Source organism: Accipiter gentilis, chromosome 9 (genome assembly GCF_929443795.1).
Source record: "Accipiter gentilis chromosome 9, bAccGen1.1, whole genome shotgun sequence".
Taxonomy (NCBI): Eukaryota; Metazoa; Chordata; class Aves; order Accipitriformes; family Accipitridae; genus Astur; species Astur gentilis.
Window position 1 is genome coordinate 24347359 of NC_064888.1, and position 19756 is coordinate 24367114.

Here is a 19756-nt window from a genome sequence, read left to right on the forward strand (position 1 = left end):
AACCGAGCAGGCCCCAGAGTGCATATGCTGTAGCATCGAGGTTCAGTTTGTTACCGCTGAGGGTATCACCTGGCTCCCACTAGGGTCACTTGCTCATTGCAGCCTTCCCAGCTACCAAGCCCCGCAATTTCCAGCAGAGCCAGGCACAGCACAAGCTCCTGCCTGCTCTGCCAGACACTCAGCAGTGCAGCTCTGACCCACAGGGTAGTGTGCTCCCCTGGATGACACTCACCTTCAGAGCCAGCCTTTCACCCAGGTGTCTCCAGCTGCTACTGCCAGGCAGGTCCTACTTACAAGGTGCTATTTTGGTGGGGAAGGAAAAAAAAAAAAAAAAAAGAAAAACAGTGGGAGAGTTTAAAAAAAAAAAAAAAAGGAGACCCATGAGGTGGTCACTTTGGTTGGAACCTTCAAGAGCAAAAAAGAGGCAACCCAGTTGCCCTAGGTGCACACCCATACTTCCAAACCCAGACATCAAGTGACAGCAGCAACAGAGGGGCAGGGCTCACTCACTGATACCTCAAAGCCCACTTCCCAAACCATAAGTAGTTGTACCCAGTTTACAGCTGCCTTCTCCACAAGAACAAACATCACCCAACAAAACTTACCCAGTTGCTGCCTTTGGTATTTAAGTATTCTGCTGTGCTCCCATAGGCCACCACAACCAGCCAAGCCCACCCTTCACCTGAGAGGTGACCTCCTCTTCCAGGTGAAGCCAATCTTGGCTCCTAAAATCCCAACCACAATTCCTTCAGGTGCAGCCTGGGAAGTAGAAAAAAGGCTGGGAAGAAACAAACACATGGATGCTAGCCAGTAGATGAGTGACAATATCTGTTGCTAACCCCAGATCACAGCTTTAAGTGTTGGGATAATCCTGTAACAACATGCTGAGAACATTTCTCGAGGGCATGATGGCAAGCTGTGCTTGGGCAAGCTGTGGCGGTGCACAGTATAAAGTGAAGTTCACAGATACAAATATGTTTGTGATCAGGCACGCGGTCTGTTTGCATAACAATGTGCCTGAAACATTGCTTTCTTTTTAACAGGAGCAATTTGTCAAAGGGTTTGTACCTCAAAGCAAGTTGAAACTTTGTGCTTTAATAAGAATGCTTCTCTTTTCTAAATTTCTGGATGTTTCTGCCATCCAGAAACAAGGCAATGCCAGCTGGTTTGTAGTCAGCAGCAGAGAGGAGACAGTCCAAGCAAAGAGCTTATTAACAATCCACAATCTGAAAGTCATCTGATTTTTTTTTTTTTTTCTTCCAGACAAGGCTGTATATAATTAAAAAAAACGTGAGGAATCATGAGGTACAGTTGGAAGAAAAAGGTAAGAAAATTTCATGCATCTTTGGAGATTTTATTCTGTTTTTGCTGCAATTTTGACTCAAAAATATACCATGAGCTGTAGCACAAGACCAGCAGGACCATGTTCACAGAATATCATCTGCTGAAGTCTGTCTACCTCTGACCTGATCTTAACTAAGAATTTCTGAATAATAAAAGCTATTTTCAATGTTTGTTTTGACCAACTTTATACAAACGTTTCCTGTGAAGAAGACAAAGGCAAATCTGAGACAAGTTACTCCTATTTGGCACCAAAGCCTCATCTGAAGCTACTCCTCAAACTCAACCCTGTTGCCCACAAGCAGACCAGATCTTTCACCTGCCACCTTCAACGGGTGTTGTGGTGCTGGCAAGGGGAGAGGGCAGCCCAGCAGCTGCACCATGCCCACAGTTGAGCAACGGTCCTGTCTAATGTTTCATTTTTAATAAGTATTCCCAACTGAAAAGAAAATGCTGCCCCACAGCATGTTTCTCGTAAACAAAAGAAGACAAATGCATACCAGACACGAGGGGTGTGGGAGGAAGAGTAATGCATAATCAGCTCCCAGCTGTCATCGCATGGTTTCCCCTTCTAGGGGGGGTTGTACTGAGGGAACAGTGGCAAATCTCCTGGGGGCTCACATGAGGAGAGGCCTGACTTAAAGCACTGCATCTAGAAACCTCAGGCCTGACTCTGGTCAGATTTACATGATAGCCAAAAATGATAAAATCAGTATAAGACTGTCTCTATACAGACACATATATATAGACATAGTCATAAGACTGGGTGGATGAAACTGAGTTGTTTTTGCAATTGCTGGGCAAAGGCAAGTCGTATTCAAGTGCAGCTTCCCCTGAGAGAATGTTTAAAGAAGGGTCTGAATCTGACCCCGTTCACGTTCAAAGATGACCTCAACTTCTGGCCCTTTTTCCCGCAGCAGGAGACACCAGCATTCATGGCCACACAGCCAAGCAAGCCCTGTAGTTACCTCCAGCCTCCTCAGTTTTCACTCATATGCCCCCTCCCTAACCTTCATGAATCTTCTTCCATCCTGTTTTTTAGCTTATTAAGTCTGTGGTGGCCTCTCAAACGTACTAAATATAAATGTGTGGACCCAGCTATGTAAATAAAATGGCCCATGTGGTGAGCACACATGAGGGCAGGGGGCCTTTCCCATGGAAGGGAAGGCTGATTGTCAAGCAAATCCCAAGCCCTGCACTCCTGCACAGAGAAAGGGAGCCTAAGATATAGGAGCAGCCACAATGTTTTTTAAAATAGCTGATCTTTTTCTCTACCTAGGGTGGGAAAAGCCAGTTACTGGCAGTGCTAGGATCTCCCTCCAGCACCAGGAGATGGAGATCTGGAGGAAAGACAGTCAGGGGACAGGAGGATGTGTAGGGAGGAATTTTTATGGATGAGTGGTATGCAACCAGAAAGGGAAGCATTTCACCCGTCTTACTGTTGCTGGTATATGTGTACATCAGTGTTGACCAGGGTGCACACTGTACGGGGGTAGCTCTGTGCATGTTGGGAATAATTTGTTTGAGCGACTCCCTTGTTCCTTCCTGAAAGAGAAGCTCAGACTGGAAAAATAGATCAGGGGGACAGTTCAGGAGAAGATTACCAGACAGCTGCCTCTCCATCTCCTGTGCAATATCCCATGGCAACAGGGGATCTGACCCTCTGTCAGACGAGCGATGTGCCCGGGGCTGCATGTGGTGCGGTGGGACTGGGTGTGCGAACTGCAAGCTCTCGCCGATGCACACCCTCTTCTAGGTTAGAGGGTGACTTTGCTACCTGCCCCACAGTGAGTCTCTTCTGACTAAAGAGGTCTTCATCAAGCTGCCTGCTCTGATACTGTCGTCTGTGCCTCCTCATAGGTGCAAAGGGGCAAGAGGAAGGTGGTCCACGGCACGTGGCCACCTAAGAGGGTGAGCTCTCAGATTGGGACAGCAGTGAGAGCGCACCCAAGCTCTGGCTTGCTGTCGCACTATCACAGCGCTGAGCCTGCTCCTACTTTTCAGCAGGAACGGAAGAGCCCACACCAGGTTCAGGGACTGGACCTTAGTGCAAAGTGAGATACAACACAGCCAATGGTACCCAGAATCGCAGGAGATACCCAAGCCAGACAAATATAATACGTGGCAGAATTTCTGCCCATTACCACAGACTCACACCTGGAGATCTGATGTGATGGACAAACTCAAGTTTACACCTCAGCTTTCCAGCTGAGGCCAGGACAGCTTCCTCCTCTCCCTCCAAATTACACTAGCCATGACAGGGTCACCGGGTTTGGAGGGGAAGCCTCCTCTTTTCTGACCCAGTACCTGGTGCCTAGGCTGGGGGACAGAGAGCTGGTGTTTGGGGTCCCTCCAGTGACACATCTAACTTCATCTGACCCTCATCTCCAGGAGGTCTGTCTCCTTTGCTGCTGCTTCTCCTTGCTTTCAGCCTCCTCCTATTCCCAGCCCCAGCTAGGGGTGATGTGACAAACATCCTGGTTTTAAACCTATACACTTGAAACCCTTTTAGACAACACAGTAGAGGAGCTGATGGATCCTGCTCTGCTTGTTTGCTTTGCAGCCTCTTGGATGCAATGCCAAGTAAAATTAAGCCCCTGAATAAATCCTGCTGAACAGGAATTTTTTCACAAATAACCTCAGCTACACATCTTGCAAGTCCTTGAGCATTTCTACATCTCTGCAGCCAAAAACATGTGTTTTGTGTTGCTTCACATAAATCTCTCTAGTTATTTATCTGCATAAACCCTTCTATAAATTGCACACTGGGCCTCAAAATGCAGCAAGCAGGCTCTTTGATGTATGTCTCAATTGCCAGGTGCATCAATCACTGCTGTGCACACCTTCTTTGCTCCCACGCAGGGAGGAGTTACCAGTCCCCTTTGCCAGAAAAGAGGGCAAAAAGTCAAATGGTTTTCATGGATGGATAAGTGTCTGTGGGTAAACCTCATGCACAGAGCTTGTTTATACTGAGAATTACTAGCACTCCCTCTTCCCACTAGCTGATAAAATACTCCTCCTGCATCCATCCTCATGAAATATACTCCAGACTAAGAGCCTGCACATGAATAGTTGATCTCTTTGTGAGCTCCTTTTACACTATTGCATTTCCTCCTGTGGTGGCAACTCCTGTCAGTACAGGAATAGGTAAAACAGCCTTACTCTGTGGTGTTAAGGTGGTATATCAGTCTAGTTACAGATCTGTTCTGCATAGAGTAGGACTCACTCTTCATCATCACAGCACAACTTTTAGCATTTATTCTGAGTCCTGGGAATGAACCATGTTTTTGTGTCAAGAGTTTAGCTGAGTAACTTTCTTGATTGAGAGCTATCATTGGATTTCACAAGGGATATGAAGACTCACTGACAGGCAGGCAAGATTCATCATCCTCGAGTGAGCTGTGCTGCTGACATGCTGTGTGATGCTGTCTGTATCAACACACCACTCTGTCTCAGTTTCCCCATTCAAAATGAAAATGAGTCAGTTCAATAGAAAAACTGAGCGTTTAATTTATGTTGACATAGCACTCCTGTTGGCCATGTTGTCGGGTCCCAACGATGAGAGTCAGCCTGCATATACAGTGCACTATAATGTCACACTACTCTAGGGAAAGCAAGCCCTTGTGAACGCCCTCTTACCGCTGCACATGGCTCCTGCCCTGCTGCTACAAGTTGCTGTCTCCCAGGTTGACAGCTCATATTAGCAGTGTTTTTGTAGGGGGGGGGGGGGCTGAAGGGATGGATAAGTTGGAAGAGGGCAGAGGGAGCCTTAGACAGCTTGGCCAGCAGCTCAAACACCTATAGTGTGACAGCCCAGAGCTCATCTCCACTGGCAGCTACCGAGGAAGGAACTGGCTGGCTTTGGGAGCAGGCTACAATCTTTATTCAGGGGTCCCAACAGCAGCTGAACTGCCGATTCAGACAGAATATGTGTGATTGATTTCATCCCTTCTTCAGCTACATACAAATAGGCTGAGGCTGCTCTGGAGTATCTCATCGGTAATTTTTCTGCCTCTTCATTGCTGCTCTGTAGTTATCTTTGGTACTCCCTGGGCTCTGTGCTTTCTTGTGACCTGTGGTGTGGGGCTGGACTTCTTTTACTACAACCTACTGCTAGAAACAAAACGCTGTTATTAAAGGTGGGGATGGGTCTTCAAGCCCCTTATTCACCTCTCTATTTGATCACTCCAGACCCGTGGGACTTCTTGTGGGGTGAGGAATTTCTCAGTGTCACTGGGAAAAGTGGATGTGTGCTCACACGGTTCACATCCTCCCATGGGGCTGAAACCGTGGCCTTCACATCCAGATCACAAGCTATGTCTATATTGCAGTAAGTGATCCTAAGCATAGCCTTTTCCATCTGCTTTGCCTGCCGATGTCTGCCTTACAGATCATTTCTAGCTGCCTCTTAAACAATACTAACCAACATACCCACCTGCTAGGAGGGCTTTGTCACATCAAACCTGATATACTCTGGGAGTGTTTTGGACTTCAGCCCAGATGTGCAGACTCTATGGAAAAAGGAGATGGATCTGTTTTTAGTGTGGCAGTCCACTGAGGCACTGATGCCAGCTTCAGCATGACGAGTCTCTGCCAAGTTCTGCAGCAGACTGACTGCTTCACGGTGGGGAGTTCCCGCATGTGTGGCAACATGGTCTGTGCGATATGTCAGCTCATCTTTGAACACGGCTGGAGTCCCCACAGCCATCGTATGGGAGCAGCTCACAGCAAGGGAGCCTCACCAAGCCCACACTCCTGCAAGAAAGGATGGCAACTAAGGGGAAGCAGGCGTACAGAGGACACACAGGGACTTGTGCAGGGTGTAGCCATACCTCAAGATCACACAGGCAGCTCCCTTCATGTCTCCCTTCCTTTTTTACATGCCAAGTAGAGATCTCCTGTCATCTACCTGAGAGCCAAGATCAGGCTCCTGAAGACCAGACATTCCCAAAGAAGAGGGACGAGGTCCCCGAGTCCCCACTGCCAAGCCAAGCACTGAGCTCTGCTCCGTCTTCCCTGGGTGTGCCACAGCAACCCCATCACGTGGAGGCTTCCCTTCCACCCCACTCCCTCTCAGTGGAGGCAAGGACCCAGCAGACCCCGGTGACCAGCTCCTTTGCTCTGTTGCCCCTCAGCACAGCACAGACAGTTCCCACTGGAGAAGGCTCGTGCCTGAGGCACGGAGCAGCCCACCGCTTGGTGCACCAGGCACATCCCTGATGGCGGGAGCAGCCAGCTCCCTGGACAGGAGGCTCGTGCATCCCGCTGGCTGGCATCCCCTCCCCCTCGTTAATCTGGGGGACCATGCCTGCCCCTGTCAGGGCTTTGCCACCTCCATAGTGCTTTCTCGGCAGCTCCCAGCCCCACTCGTGTCTCAGCCCTCCTAACCACTCACACTCCACTGTCAGCAAAGAAACTTCACAGGCAACTGAGAAGCGGTGAGATTGGAGGCATTAATTTCCTTGGGGCTTAGCCTTGAACTTAGTCTCAGCTCTCCTGATGTCTCCTCTCCCTCATTCTGCTGCAGCATTCCTCGTTTAACTTTACTGTCATGCCCCAAAGATCATGAGTTTGAATCATGCAATTAGAAGTAATACTACTAATAATAGCAAACAAAGATTTTTCCCTTGGGAATTGGATTTTGAGTTTCATTTGCAGCTTTTCTCTGCAATTTTGTGAGCTACAAATATGTTTTCATGGAGAGTCTTGCATAATCACATGGTTCTGGGAGCTGGGCACCAACCTCTGGGAGCCCTGCTGTCGAACTGAAGATCAGATGCATAGTAAATAAATCTACTTTTGATAGTTCTTGTTATTACAGCTTGGTTTAAGACACACACACGGGTTTTCAGTGCATACATACATACACACGCACACGTATGCATACATCCTGATCACACACCTCTCTGCCAAGTATTGTGTAAAATACTGCAAGCTCAGCACACGATGCCCAGCCCACCCAGTCTTGGTGAGCAGGGTGGCACTGGGATGGGGACTGATCCCAGCTGTCCTGAGCAGAGCAGAGCCCTGGGGAATGGCCAGCCAGGAGCCTCTCACCCACGCTGCCGCAGGGTGCCAGCATTAGTCCACTTTTTGGAGAGGCTCTAAAGTTGGTGTCAAAGAGATGACCAAATAAGAGAAGGGAAATTTATGCTGACATGCTGGGAGGTCCCCTTCTGAGTGAGGGGAGTTGGCCTGGGGTCGGGGGGAGGAGGCTAGCAGTTTCACAGGGAAAGCAGGAGTCACCAGCAAGTCAGAGGCACAGTCTACATGGACCCTTGGCCCTCATCCACAGGAAGGTGATGCAGGTGCTGTAGAGGTCTGTGAGATCCCCACAAGTACATAGAATGTGTTCCTACATCTAGTTTCTGTATAAGATTGCCTTTGCCACAGAGGTTCCAACCTCTGTCCCTTTCCCCTGGCAGCACCCCAATGCCATCCCGCACCACAATGCGATGAGCTTTATTAACGCCGGACACCTGGATGAGAGCTCACCCCCCGGCCATTGCCAGGCACAAGGCACAGCCTGTGCAAATGCCAGGCCTGGCCGCAGGAGAAACGCAGTGCCTCTCCATCTGTGCCAGCAGTGAGAATGTCCCCAGGAGAGGCTGTGAGCACAAAAGCTCTTCACCAGCCTCTCCAGCTCACCCTTTCTGCTGGCTCATCCTGCGGCACTGGGGCTGTGCAGCCAAAGGCCTCTGGGGCTGGCTGTCCTGATGGGTGACAATCGGGATAGTGTACTGTTGAGCCTTGACCCCATGCCTGGCAGGGTGGGAAATTCCCCAGAGGAGCGGGCGAGTGTTCAGCAGCATGTCAGACACCCTTTGATAGCAGAGCATAAACCAAAACAGGCCAGTTATTGATTCGTGTTCGCTGCAGCTCTGGCCTGTCCTCAGCCCCCTTCAGCTCCATGTGGTGTCTATCATGCTCTTCTTGTTCAGGCAGTAAAACTTCACGGTGCCCTTTCATCACCGCCTCGCAGAGGGCTGGCCACAGCCTGCCTTTTGCGGGGAGCTGCGGGCTGGCTGCGCCGCGGTGGGATCCTGCTGTCCCCTGCCGGGCATCCCCAGCACGGCTTGCAGCACTGCCCCGGGTTTGAAGACTCCAGAGGGCACGATTTAGCGGTTACAGCAAAGGAAGAGGGGACACACTTAAGATTTTCTCTCCAGCTCTGCTGTTTATGTGGCTTCAGGCACCCTAGTGCCATGTTTTTTCCCTGCCCCAGGAGAGGAGGGAGGTCTGCCAAGCTCACCTCAGGATGCTCCCAGTTCATTCAGACTGGTTCGGGAAGCTGTGGACCACTGGGGATACAAGACAGAGCGAAACTCCGGCTGACTGCAAGGAGATGTTTGTACCCAGTGAACCCACAGCTGCAATTCATTGGTGTTTCCAATCAACTGGGTCCATCTATCACCAGCCGGCTGTTGTAAAAGTCCATTTTTCTCTCCATGACAGGTGACCTGGTGGAAGAAGGGTACAGGGAGGCAGCACATGGCCCCACTGCAAGGGCTCTGGGCAGCTGCCTGCTGGCTGCCTGTCCTTTGGTAGCCAAGGCAGAGTGTTGGTGTCAGTCTTTCAGATGGACATGGTGGAAGGACATCCCACCTCTGTTGTCACTGCTCAGAGAGGGGACCGAGGCTGCCAAGCAAGGCTGCTTGACGTGGTGGTTATTGCTGAGGGCTTAGAGAAAGGAGGGGGAGAAATAACAGAAACAAAATTCTAGAGCATTGCGCAAGGCAGTTTGGGAACTGTTTTTACACGATAGGCAGGGACTGAGAATAGCTGAGTAAGTCAAACATGTTCCCATAGGTTTCTGCCAGAGCATGGCTTGTGGTGCCCTATGCCCCATGAAGGGAATCTCCGCTCACCGCAGCGCTCTTGCAGCATCACCACTTTGCAGAGGCAAGGCACGAGGTGTGTGCTGCTCCCCTGCAGCCTTCCAAGGGTGGCTGCTCAGCACAGACGCTGCACGGTGGCCTTGGTCACAGACCAACAGCCATGGTGGCTGTGCCACAGCAAAATTACTTGAGTAAAGCGTGAGAAGGGAGAGATGAAGATGAGGACTAACACGACCATGAAACCCTAATACTGAAATAAAATCCTCTCAAATCAACCCATACAGGGTTGGAAACAGCTTGTAAATGTGAGTCTTGGCTGGCAGCCAAAGCGCAAATGGCAAGCCTCTGTGCAAGAGAAGTGGCTTAATGTGTAGTGGGGACCACTGCTACTACGTGTCGCAGCACAGGCTGTGCTGGTGCATAGGTTTTGCAGTGTTGGTTACAGTCTATTAAACCCCTCCAAGGTCATAAGTTCTCAGTCCTCTTCCAACTGCATAAATTCATTCCTAAAAGTCTCACCAAAACACACTCAAATGGCTCACAGTTTCATTGAGGGTTATCATCTCTCCACTTGAACAGAGGCAGAATGAGAAGGGACCCCTCTACCAAGACAAATCAGGTTCCTGTGAGGTTGCTTTGTAGGAGCGTTAGCCAAAAAATTCCTGAATGGAGGAAGGAGCTGCTAAAGGAGTGTTGGTACATAACAAGTCTGAGGCTACCTGTCCTGCTCACTCCATGCTCCCTTCCTGGGCACTGGAGTGAGAGAAGCACTAGCACACCGACCAACAGCAAGTGGGGAAGACCTTAAGTTACCCCAGGCTGAGGGTGTCCCAAGGCAGGGGACAAGGACCCTCCTTAGGAAGGCTGATGTAGGCCCACTCAGAGGATGGAGGTTGGGGAATAGCTAAGGGAACATAGGAGGGAGACAGAAGGTTTAAATTGTTAACATATTAATCTGCCTTTCCCAAATAGATTCTGTTCCTCCATCACTACTGCCACCACCCACCCCACCCCTGGCCCCCCATAAATTTACGTTTATTTTAAACCCTGGGGCTTGTTGCTCTCCAGAAAGGAAACAGTGCTGTCAAGGGCACTTAGACAAAGTCAGTTACTTTCTGGGTGAGAGTTCAGTGCAGTTTAATAAGAGCTCCAGAGTAACAGCCCAGTGCGCTGCACTGCCCATGTTGGCAACTGGGACCCCCACCATGGGAGAAGGCAGTGGCTTGCTGCATTGAGAGGTGCTGGGTGCTGCTGAAGGATGGGTGCTGACAATGCTCAGGGTTGCACTGTGGTTTTGCTATGGATTTGTGTGTTTTCTGCTTTTCTTCAAGCTTAAGCTCATGGCTCTAACTGATTCTGAAAGATTCTTATGTCTTCCTTTCATCTGTTTGCTTTTTAAGTAGTTTTCTAGCTTTCGTGTTTGTAAAGAAACACCAGAAATTCAATACATCAATGTTAAAAGAACAAGAGCGCAAGGAAAAAAAGCATCCAGACTGTTTGCACAATCTCAGGGCTCTTAAGCCAGTTTGGTGATTTCTGGAAGCAGAGGGTGCTCCTGGAGCCCACAGCGATGTGCCATGAGAGGACACGGGGATCACCCAGGGGGTGCCTGGCTGCAGTGTACAGGGCAGAGGGGTGCCCTGGCTGGGCTCTTCCCCAGCCTTTGTGTGACCTTTCCCACTGGCCTGCCTCTGTTTCCCTCTTTGTGTCTCTTTTGAAAAGGAAGTTTCAACACACCACTGAGTCATCAGTTGTGGAAAACCCATAGTTCCTTCAAACACCCGCAGCGGTGTGGGAGGACAAGAGGAAACAGGAACATCCAAAGGCAGTGCCAGCGCTGCAAGGCAAAGACACATTTTGGGTCTGCACCATTCAGCACTGCCCCTTGAGATGCTCTGGAAGCCCTTCTCCAGTGGGCTTTTCCATTTTTCACATGGAAAATGTGCTCTGACCCCAGACCTTGGTCAGCATTGCCTGCTGCAAAGTCCCCGCCGCCCACCACCTTGTAAGTGTTCAGAACAGCACTACCTGCAGTTATTTATAGGAATTAGGGACCCATTTCATGAGCTCAGGTATTTGGCTGTCCTGGAAAAATTGCAGTCTGAAACACAGGCCAAGATACTGTGGAAGAAAAGCTGTCACTGTGCCCTTGGACCAAGTAAGCTCTACCCCCAGGACATGTCGGTGCAACACATACCGGCCAGGTTCAGCTTTGTGGTCTCAGGCAGCTGAGAAGGGATCATGGGAGACAGGCTTGGCCGGTTGCCGCCTCCCCGCAGGGCTGCCTGTGCGTGAGTTGAGCGCGATTCACGCAGCCCCTTGCCCGCACAGCTGCCAGCCTCACAGCAAGCACAGCAAGGGGCAGGGGCTGCAGTGACTCACCAGCCACCAGCCACCGCACAAGGTGAGCTCACTGACCCGTGAACCGGCAGCCCCGCAGGCACCAGACACCCACGCTGAGGCCAGGACTGTGCTGTTGCTCACACGCCCCTCCTGCCGGGACTTCAGTGACCAGATGCTGCTGCCGACACCACCTCTTCTCTGGGCAGCAGCAGGTGGAGATTGAATTAGGGACCCCCAGTGAGATGCACCATGTTCAAGCTCAGAGCAATGTGGGGCTGGGGTCCAGAGCGGGCCAGCGCTGTCCCATCTTGGCCTTCAGACATGCTTAGGGTTGGCCCTCTCCAGAAGCGATGTGTCCTGCAGAGACAAGCCAAGGACCCCCAAGCTGCCTACCAAGTCCAATACAAAGAGGTCAGAGTACCTATGCACCCCACTCCACGTGTCAGGACACTTGTGTGACTGGTGCCGTTCAAATGGCTCTGGTGACTACAACACAGAAATACATTTTGTTGAGGTTCCCAAGAAGAGAAACGCACATCTCCCCTGCTATGGTCGGCCTGTGTCTGTAGGAGCCTTGGGAATAGATCTGATCTCCTTGTTCCTGTGCTTGCACATCAGCGCAGACACTGCCTGAGCCATGCTAGTCAGAGCCTGGCAAAACCTGCACGGTGAGCAGCAGCCACGGCGGGGGGCTCAGCTGCAGGAGGCAGCAGGGCTGGGGTGCTCTGGGAGCCCCACGACTTGCCAGAAGCATGCCGCTCTCTCGCCAAGAGCAAACATTGCCATCCTCACAAATGGTTAACCTGCCGGGAGCTGCACAGCACTAATGACTTCACATGCATTTAATCAGCTTGGGCTTCCAGAGCCTCCTCCTCGGGAGCAGGAAAGGTCGCGCACCCTGGGTGCAAATGCTCCCAAAGCCGCACCCCCCCCTTACCAATCATTAATCACCGTCGGGCCGGCAACACGAGCGAGCGGCAAGCAAGCAGGGAAAGGCCAAGTCTCCGCAGCCCCCTCGGGAGCAGCGGGAAGCAGAGCTGGCCGGTTCCCTGTGGTGGCAGCTCCTTCTCTGACCGCCCTCCCTGGGGAGGCCCCGGTGGAGGTGGCCAGTCCTGCACGCGCTGCCCTTTCCTTCAGGAAGGTCATTTGGTCCTGAGTGCAGGAGGCTCTGCCTGCAGCTGGGAGCTGCTGGGCTACGCGCGAGGCGGGAGCTCTGAAGAGGAGCTTCTGCCTGGTCGTCTTCATCTCTTCGCCATGCGGCACAAGGCACTTTGGAGTGCCCTGGAGTACACCTGCCGATTGCTGGGCATCTCCACCGCAGCAGGTAAGAGTGAGCTCTCTTTTTCTTTGGCACTAAAAGGCAATGAGCGGGTGTTGGGACCCCTAAGCTGTCTCCCTGCTTTTGGCCGGGTGCAGCCACTGCCCTGTCCTATGAGGGGAACATGAAAACTTGTTCACTTTTGCTTTGGGACCTAGGGAGGGAGAGTGCTGCGTGCCTGGCCAGGCTCTTTCCAAATACTGCGGGAGGCACAGTGAGACATCAGAAAGCAAGAGCCAGCACTCAGTATGGCAGAGGACAAGCTAAAGCACAAATGGAAAAGAAAACTAAATTATATTCTCGTAAAACAGACAGGATCACAGGCAAGATGTGAATGCGACTGGAAAGCAAAATAGTCATGGCTGCGCAAAACTGCCGGGCTGCTCTGTGGGCTGTGACAGTGAAGGAGGAGCTCCTTGTGCTGTGCACAGTGAGATGTCCTGTGCCAGGCAGGATGGAGAGGTCCCAGCCATCATGGCACAGTTACTGCCAAAGCGCTGCTCTGCCTCTCCAGCAACCCGTCAGGGAGCAGGCTCAGGAAGCAGTTCAGGTTATAGCTGCAGTACAAACATCATAAATTCACCCACCTGGCTAGTTGCATCCTCTCACCCGCTGCCAGAGGCTGCTTGGGATCAGCGTCCTCTGGCTTTGGTGACACATCTGAGCACTTGGTTTCAGGTGGAATGCAGGCGTTTTGAGCCGGATGTCTCAGGCACAGTGTCTCACCCAGAAGGACTGAACTGTGGTGAATAACCCTCTCACGTGGGGCGTCTCCAGACGGGACGTGGGGAAACAGCTAACACAGAGGGCTCAGGGGTTCACTTTGGCACTGCTGCTAACTCGCTGTTACGAGACAGGACAGACAGCACTCTCTGACTCAGTTTCCCCATCAGTAAAGCAGAGATCAAAGTGTCTGCTTTGCCTAAAGGCTGGAGGTGTGAACCAGAGGCTCCTGGTGAGAGGTGACTTGAGGTGGTTCCTGTGTTAGACCCCTGGGAATTTCAGATTCAGACACTGCAGAGTAGGTCGCAGCAGGCCCTCCTACGTTCGCATTTCCTTTATCAACTGCAGACAGCCGTGAGAGACACTTTGCTCAAGTCAGGGGCAAAGTAGAAAGCACGCAGGTCAGCTGAAGAGAGCACAGGTCCCCAGGGGCCCCCAAAGCCCAACTGGAACGCTGGAGGCTGTGCTCTGGAATGTGCTTTAAAGGACTGATAACAGGCAAAGATTTGAGTCTCTGAGTTTATACAAACTCCCAGTAGAGAAGTGCACATCATGATGAGACTGCAACAGATAGGAGCTGGGACTCAGCTTTAACCCGCAAATGCAAACCTCTTCCTTTCTCCATCCCCATACCCCTCAGGCCCACATGAACCCCATGCTGGTCATATTCTCTCTTAAAGCTGTAAGGAAACTCATGGAGACTTTCCTGGGAGAAAACATGAACTTGTTGCCATGGGAAAGTTAGAACAGCAGAACTGAAAGTAGCTTACAATTTGGAAGTGTCTTAGTGGAATATAATCTCTCTCTTCTGCCTGCTTTCTTTTCATCATTTTCCATCATGTGCACCTCTTTCTGTAGCTCCTCTTGAAATGAACAGTACAGTTGTCTCTATGCTGAGCATCACAGAGCGCAGACAGCTGCGCTACCGACCTCTGTGCTCTTCCGTAGCTCTGATGCATTCCCAGTATCACCTGACTTTCCCAGAAGGCCAGTGAAGAATGGAAGGTGCCTGTGTTTTATTCCTCCGTGTGTCTTAATGGAGTAAGAAAAGAGCTTGATGCAGTGTTTAGTGCCTGATGAGGTGTGTGAGGTTTTTGCATGAAATGGAAACCATGCAGAAGAGAATCCCATGGGTTTTGTTTGGGAAAAAAAAAAAGATATGAAAGGGAGAGGAGAGTGCATCAGCCTCACTAATTGATTCTGAGAAAGCCCAGCCAGCTCCATAAGCTGCTTGCAAAGACAGAAGGTTACCCACATAATATAAACCTCCACTTCCCCCAGGATCTTGGAGTGTAATGGCTGTCTGCAATGGTAGGGCTACAGGGTTTCTTGTGTGTGAGAAATCAAGACAGCCCTGCCACCAGCAGAGCCTCATGGCAAGTTAGTGAAGACTGATCAAACGGCCCCACAATTCACTGCAGTGTTTGGGGCATCTCTGTAGTGCAGATATTTTAGGCCTTGTGATTTCTGCATCTAGGAGAGAGTCCTTACTTATTTCTTAATTCTCATGCTTTCAACCATTTAATTCCTAATCATGTGCCTTTAGCCACATGGTTTGGATAAGATCCAAATCAAGGCAGCAACTAGTCCAAACAAACACCTCGGAAACAGCCCTTTGCTTCTTGTAGATTCTTCATCCAAACAGCTTTGTGGACAAAGCAGAAGCTGTGCAAAATGAGGAAACCTCCCCATCCAAAGCAGAGACTTGAATGTAACAGCTGAGCTGTTGAATTCTGCATTCATCTGCAGGGAATGAATGAATGAATGAATGAACTCCACATTTGTAGGGAAGATTATAAAGAAGGGTGGGTTCTCAGTCACATGATAGCAAAGGACAATACGTTGCTTGTAGGATTACACAGCTCACACAGCTTCACAGCCCTCTGATGAGACTGATTTCACTGTACCTCTGCTCGGGGCCGGAGAGGCAGCCTCCACAGAGGAGGGTGCCGCGTGGGCCCCGTGCGTTCCCCTGGCTGACAGGGGCCAGCAGCTGCAGGTGACACAGAGGGAACCAAAGCAAGACCGCAGCACCCTGGCGGGGCTTTGCTCGGCCAGGACGGGAGAGCTGTGTGCTCAGGCACAGACCCTCAGTATTGACCCACCTTGCAGGCTTGATGGACACTGGTCTGCATCCCGGTTTGGGAGCCTGGTACTCTTCTCCAGCCGGGGCAAACCACAGCTGAGATAAATGAAGCCAACTGGCACCTCAGGCCTTGGCCAGCGTGCATTGAGCAGAACCAGCCGTGAACTTCCTGAGCACCAGTGGATGGGCAGGGACTGCTCAGTGAGATGCGGAGACATCAAGTAGAGACAGGAGCACAGCGACTGCCTGGAGCGGTGCCCTGGCCGTGAGACCTTGGCTCTGCTCAGCTCCACGCCGCTGTGCTCCACGCTCCACTTGTGCACTGTGACTGGCTGGCCACATACCAACCAACTTGCTGCAGCTGGTGTGAGGCACTTCGTTTCTGCTCCGTTTTGGAAATAGTCTTGTGGGGAATTGAAGGATGTTGAAGGAAATTTTCCATCCCCTGAAGCTATTGGCGCCCCATGGCCAGTCCAGGGAAGATTTTACCCTCGCTAATACTCTTAATCTGACTCCCCAGTGTGCTGGGCTGGCTGGGGCACTGACATTCATTCCCTGTTTTTAATCTGCCTGCTCCCATTGTATGTTTTTCTGTTTGGATAGCAAAGGATCTTGATGCCATGGCTACAGCCCTTTGTGAAGGCAGCTGGCACGGTTCCCCTGTCCCCTGCATGTTGGGTGCAGCAGGCCTGGGCAAGCAGGGAGGGCAGGGGAGTGAGGCTGGCAGGCACTGGGGGAACCTGGGCAGAGAGGTCCCCAGACCGGTACTGGGCAGAGGTGGATGGGGCGGTGGGAGGGAAGACCCTGTGGCAGCCTTGAAGGAGCGGTGTGGCAGGGTGTGGAAGGGACACAGGACACTGCTGCTCACCTCCCCCGGCTGTCCAAGGCCAGCTGGTATCCCCACCTCTCCCCACCCCATGCAGTGCAAGGATGCCATGGTAAAGATGCAGCTGGGATGGCTTTCTGGGCTGTATGTCAAGGCCATCGTTCAGCTCTGACCCCCCCTGGGTTGGTGTGTCAGCATGAATCACTGGTGCTGGCAGTCCTAATGTGCACAGCACAGGAGAAGCAGCCTTACCAGCCCCTGGGGAAACCAGGGCATCGATCCTGGGAGCTGGTAGGGCACCAGAGAGTCGGGAACCAACCCTGCAGTCAGCGTCTTTCCTACCTTTTCCTTCTAGTGCTGATCGGTGTGGGCGTAGAAACTCTGCAGCGAGGACAGTTCAAAAGCCTGGCTTTCTATCTGCTGTGAGTATTTTTGCCCTTGAAGTCAGAGCTGGCGGGGGTGACACATTCGACCCCTCCACCATACGTAGCACCAGACTAGACTACAACAGCAGCAGGGAAGAGTGTCCAAGGCTTTGGGAAATTCAGTTCTCCATATCTAGTTTCAGAAAAGTAAGCTATTTCTGTTAGAGAAAGTGATGCTACTGCATCACCCATGCTACTGAAGACTCAAGCAGGCCAGAGGTGACACTGGCTGCAAGTTGATGCCCCGGGGACAGAAGGGCTTTGAGCTCTCCTCCACAAACCAGCCAAGCAGAGGGTGTTCAGACCTCAGCACACAGACTCTGATGTGAACTGGATAGTAAATCCTGGCCCTCTATGCCCCTTCTGCCACCTGGAGAGCATACTCAAGCCCAGCCCTGCCCCCCTGACAACTCCACCTTTCAGTTTTTCAGGGGTTGCAGTTACTGTCTGTGAAGGCTTCTTCTTTATCAGTTTGTTCCTGGAGATGTGTTTCACGTGAGTAGACCCTGTCCAGTCTTCTCCAGCCTTGGTGGGACCTCCCTAAGGCAACTTGCCCCTTACAGGCAACACCAGACCTAGCTGAGCTGCAAGTGCCAGACCAAAGGTCTTGCCCCTAATGCCGTGGCAAGTGCACTCAGGCAGGGGTGAGGTAACTGGGGCCATGTCCACAGCCAATTAAACCTGTTTTAACCCAAGCTTGTACCACAATTTGCTGAGCATCAACACGACAAACCCTGGTCTGTAGCATCTGCTTAACACACAGTATGAAGCCCTACAAGGGAACGGGGTTGAGGGTAGAGCCAGATCCCCAGGGTGAGCTGCAGCTCCCTCTAAGAGACAGCACAGAAGTTTAAGCTAAAATGTAGAAAATCCTTATGTACTTCTCAGAGGCTGAGCACTTCTGCTATCTTTTAGCACTAACTCAAAAACCCTGATAGCTTAGAGGTAACACCTTACTCCAGCTAATAGGCACTCAACCAGTGGCCAAGTGGGCGAACACACCAAGGAGAGATGGCCTGAGATGCTGACCTCTGGCAGATGTAGCCCCTGGCCTCTTCTTCCCATGGGAGAGGCTCAGGCTTTTCTTACCTTCCCTGACAAATACACCAGTTTCCTGGAAAACCAGAGTGAGGATCTGCACATCTAGATGGGTGCTGGTTAGGTCCAAATCTTCTTGCTGTGGTTGGTGACCCATCCCATAAGGACCTCTGTTTCTCTCCCCAGATGCAAGCCTGACTCCCTGGCACAGGCCTGCTGGAAGCGAGCTAGACGCCCGGGGAGCTTCCAGAAATTCCTGGGGTACACGCTGCTCTCAGTGGCTTGCTTCCTGCATCCCGTCCTCGTCTGGCATGTCACCATCCCTGGTGAGGAGCCCGTGCTGGGGTGGGGAGTAGTGCAGATGGAAGAGGAGCATGGTCTGCCAAGGGCCAGAGAGGGTGGGGATGTGCCGGGTGCTGGACCGGTTGCAGATGGTGCTGAGCTAACTAGCCCAAACACTGCTTGGCGAGCTCTTTGCCTCGTGCCAGCCCTCAGCCAACATGGCCTTCTCTCCAGGGTCTATGCTGGTGCTCACCGCCCTGGCCTACTTCCTGCTGAGCAAGAGGAGGAAGAGCCCAGGGCACAAGGAGACGCATCCCCAGGCAGGAGAGTACGTGGACCCTTCAGCCACCATGGCAGCCCCAACCATTGCTGGTGACACTGAGCAGACCTACACCTTCCCTGGGGCCCAGCGGGAGCAGCACTGCTCGCTGCTGGGCCACATGAAGAGCATCCTGAAGGGCAGCAAGGACAGGAGCCTGGACCCAGTAGCTCCTGCCCAACCTGCAGCCCCGCCAGCCCCACGCAAGCAAGTGCACTTCCAGGAGAAGGTGGTGCAGATCATCCCCTCTGTCAGCGAGAGCTTGGAGGATGTGGAGAGCGAGGCTGAGGAGACCACTTCGGACACAACACCCATCCTCACCCCACCTGATGCCCCCGTCATCCTCGCTCCCCTCAGCTCCACGGGCCTTTTTTGAGCCCTCAGCAGGAAGGAGGCTGGGACAGACCTGCTACCCCTGGCACTGGCATCTCTCCCTGCCGCTCCAGCAGCCGAGGGGCCCTGAGAGGTGGCCCCTCTTGCCCTCCCTGCCTCCAGGATGACAACTGTGTCTCCCCCTCTTCGAGGGGCCGCCTGCACTACAAGGTCCCACACCCTGTGACAGGGCCAGTGGTGGTCGCCAGCCCCTGCAGCACCATGCCCACGGGACAGGTGGTGGTTCAGCCAGGGTAGTGCCAGTACAGTAAGGTTTCTGCTCCCATGGCCTCAGCGTGGGTCACCCCTCTGTTATGGCACTGCACATCACAGCAGCTGCTCCTGCCTAACATCACAGCCATGGCCTATGGCTCCCATGAGGCAGCAGCAGGCAGGAGGAGGGGAGACCGCCATGCCCCCAGAGCAGCCTCTGCTGGGGGCAGTTGTCTCCCTCCTGCCCTCGCTGCACGTTGAAGACCTCAGGGCTGGGAGACATTCAGCACAGGGCACCGCAGCCTGCAGCAGGGCACCCAAAACGTCATTTCAGTGGTGGGCTGAGACCAAGCACACCTCTGGGGCTAGCACCCGCTAAGTGCCCTTCCCCAAGACACACTGACCCCAGCAGGGAAATCACCTCTGGCCTTGGGAACACCCATGCAGGAGCAGGGAGGACCCTGGGGCTTCCTGGTGTCCCCTGCCCAGACAGCTCTCTTGAGTTAGAAGGGCTTTGGTATGATGTGGCAGCTCAGGCCATGAGATTCAGCACCGCGCTGTCACGGCAGACTGTGTGTAACTCCCAGCGTGTGTTAATTATGCGCTCCAGAGGGCAAAGGCAATAGTAAAGT

At 52.2% G+C, this 19756-nt stretch overlaps 1 protein-coding gene across 1 annotated transcript; it reads left to right on the forward strand.

Annotated features, from left to right (window-relative positions):
* Positions 1-12564: 12564 nt before the first annotated feature.
* TMEM72 (transmembrane protein 72) lies at positions 12565-18935 on the forward strand. Its single transcript, XM_049810844.1, has 5 exons — positions 12565-12846; positions 16831-16897; positions 17324-17395; positions 18125-18264; positions 18455-18935. Exons 1-5 carry the CDS (start codon positions 12777-12779, stop codon positions 18913-18915), a joined length of 810 nt encoding a protein of 269 aa, XP_049666801.1. The 5' UTR covers positions 12565-12776; the 3' UTR covers positions 18916-18935.
* The last annotated feature ends 821 nt before the right edge of the window (positions 18936-19756 follow it).